Below are 2,263 nucleotides of genomic sequence, written 5' to 3' on the forward strand. Positions count from 1 at the left end.
TGCCCCAATTCTGTCCTCAATGCTTAACTATAGGATACATTTTCTCTAAGAAGATACCTGAACAACACTTGATGGAGAGGCAAATACAGAACATGAGTAGAGGTAAACAGAAGAAGGTGGTTCAGGAATGGAAGCCTAAAGAGGTACCATCAACTAGCCAAAATGTGGATAAACAGCAGCCGGATCATCTTGAGGTAGCTCAGCCTAGAGTATCTATTAATGAAAGCAAACATCAACAACAAGAAGCTAACTCACAAAATCAAGTAGCAACTCCAGATGGAACAGTGAGGAATGCCTCTAAAGGAAAGGAGCAAGTGCCAAGCCAGGAATTGAACTTGATCAACTTTCCATAGTTGAGTGCTGCTATGGCTAGCAAATCTAAAACTGGGAAAGTGCTGCCTTTGCAAAGAGAGGACCAGAGAACCAGACAAGCAAAACCTCCTGATTTGGGAGGTAATACAACTTCTCAATGACTTGGATTATGTGGAATATTAGAGGTGTAAATAAAATGTATAAACAGAGAGAGTTAAAGGAATATATAAGGTCAAAAAATATCAAAATACTGGGCCTGTTGGAAACCAGAGTTAAGCAATATAGATGTCCAGAAATAGCTAAGACTATTACTCCCAATTGGGGTATTATTAATAACTATTCCTCTGCTGTCAATGGAAGAATATGGCTTATGTGGGATCAAGGAGATTACAATATAACTGCACTAAAAGTGGAAGCTCAATTAGTACATTGTGAAGTTAGAGATTTCTCTTCTAACTTTCAATGTGTTCTGACTATTGTCTATGGATTCAATATTGTGGAGGAAAGGAGATCTCTATGGAACACTCTTAAAAACATCTCGTGTAATACTAACTGCCCATGGCTAGTATGTAGGGACTTTAATGCAATATTATCGACTACTGATAGAAAGAGCTGCCATCCTGTGAGTTTTAGTGAAGTAAAGGATTTTTCAAACTGTATCACTGCCATTCTACTAAATGAATTACAATGGAAAGGTGAATATTTCACATGGTCAAATAAGCAACAAGGATCAGAGAGAGTTAGTAGCAAAATTGATAGAGCATTTGGTAATTATGACTGGATGATGTTGTGGGGCCATATTATCTTAGAATATGACCTCCGTAACATTTCAGACCATGCCCCAATATTTTTGACATTGCAGAGTGTGAACCATAACATCAGAGATCCATTCAGATTCTTCAACATATGGAGTGAGCATCCACAATTCTTGGAGCTAATTGATGTCCACCGGAAGAAGCAGCTTGATAGAGATCCTATGCAGAATGTATGGAACAAACTAAAGGCATTGAGGCCAGTCTTTAGATAGCTGAATCAAAAAGAGTTTAAAACAACATCAGTGAAGATTGAGAAGGCAAGAGAAGAACTACAATGTATTCAAGCTGCAATAGTAGCCAGATATGATAGCAGTCTTGTGATTAAAGAAAAAGAAGCTTTGATGAATCTTGAGAAATGGAACCTGCTTGAGGAGAGTATTATAAGGCAAAAGTCTAGAGCCAAATAGATACAATTGGGGGATCCAAATTCTAAGTATTTTACTACAGTTATAAAGGAAAGAAGCCAAAGGAAGCAAATCATGGAACTCAATTCCATGGCAGGTGCTAAGCTATTGACTGATCCTAAGTAGCTCAGAGATGAAATTGTATCATTCTACAAAGGGTTAATGGGGACCTTTAGTCCCTCACTAAAGGCAGTCAACAAAGTTACAATGAGCAAGGGACCCAAGCTAAGTCATGAACAGCAAATTCTCTTGTGTGCTCCAATTACTGACTAAGAAATAGCTGATGGACTGAGTTCAATTGGAAATGATAAATCTCCAGGGGTGGATGGGTATAATGCCTACTTATTTGAAAAGCCATAGAGTATATTGGGGCTAGAGATTACAAGGGCGGTAAGAAGATTCTTTGAGTGTGGCAAGATGGATAGAGCTATTAACTGCACTTCTCTCACCTTGATCCCTAAATATGATCATCCTGTTATAGTGAAAGAGTATAGACCAATTGCTTGTTGTATTGTTCTGTACAAAATTATTTCTAAAGTCCTTGCCTCAAGACTCCAGAAAGTTATTGCATCAATAGTATGTGAAGCACGGGCTGGATTTATTCCAGGCAGGAAGATATCAGATAACATCTTTCTTGCTCAAGAACTGGTGAAATCCTATACAAGGAAGAATATTTTCCCTAGATGCATGATAAAAATAAACCTTCAAAATACCTATGACTCAGTGGAATGG

The 2,263-nt window shown here is 38.0% G+C and overlaps 1 protein-coding gene across 1 annotated transcript; it reads left to right on the plus strand.

The window, feature by feature from the left end:
• The first annotated feature begins 508 nt into the window (after window positions 1-508).
• LOC138903120 (uncharacterized) lies at window positions 509-1,339 on the plus strand. The gene has a single exon (XM_070191036.1). The coding sequence runs from the start codon at window positions 509-511 to the stop codon at window positions 1,337-1,339; it is 831 nt and encodes a 276-aa protein (XP_070047137.1).
• The last annotated feature ends 924 nt before the right edge of the window (window positions 1,340-2,263 follow it).

Source organism: Nicotiana tomentosiformis, chromosome 12 (genome assembly GCF_000390325.3).
Source record: "Nicotiana tomentosiformis chromosome 12, ASM39032v3, whole genome shotgun sequence".
NCBI classification, from domain to species: domain Eukaryota; kingdom Viridiplantae; phylum Streptophyta; class Magnoliopsida; order Solanales; family Solanaceae; genus Nicotiana; species Nicotiana tomentosiformis.

What these genes read in the sequence shown, in the direction of transcription:
- LOC138903120 (XM_070191036.1), top strand. Translation starts at nt 509, where the DNA reads ATGTATAAACAGAGAGAGTTAAAGGAATATATAAGGTCAAAAAATATC.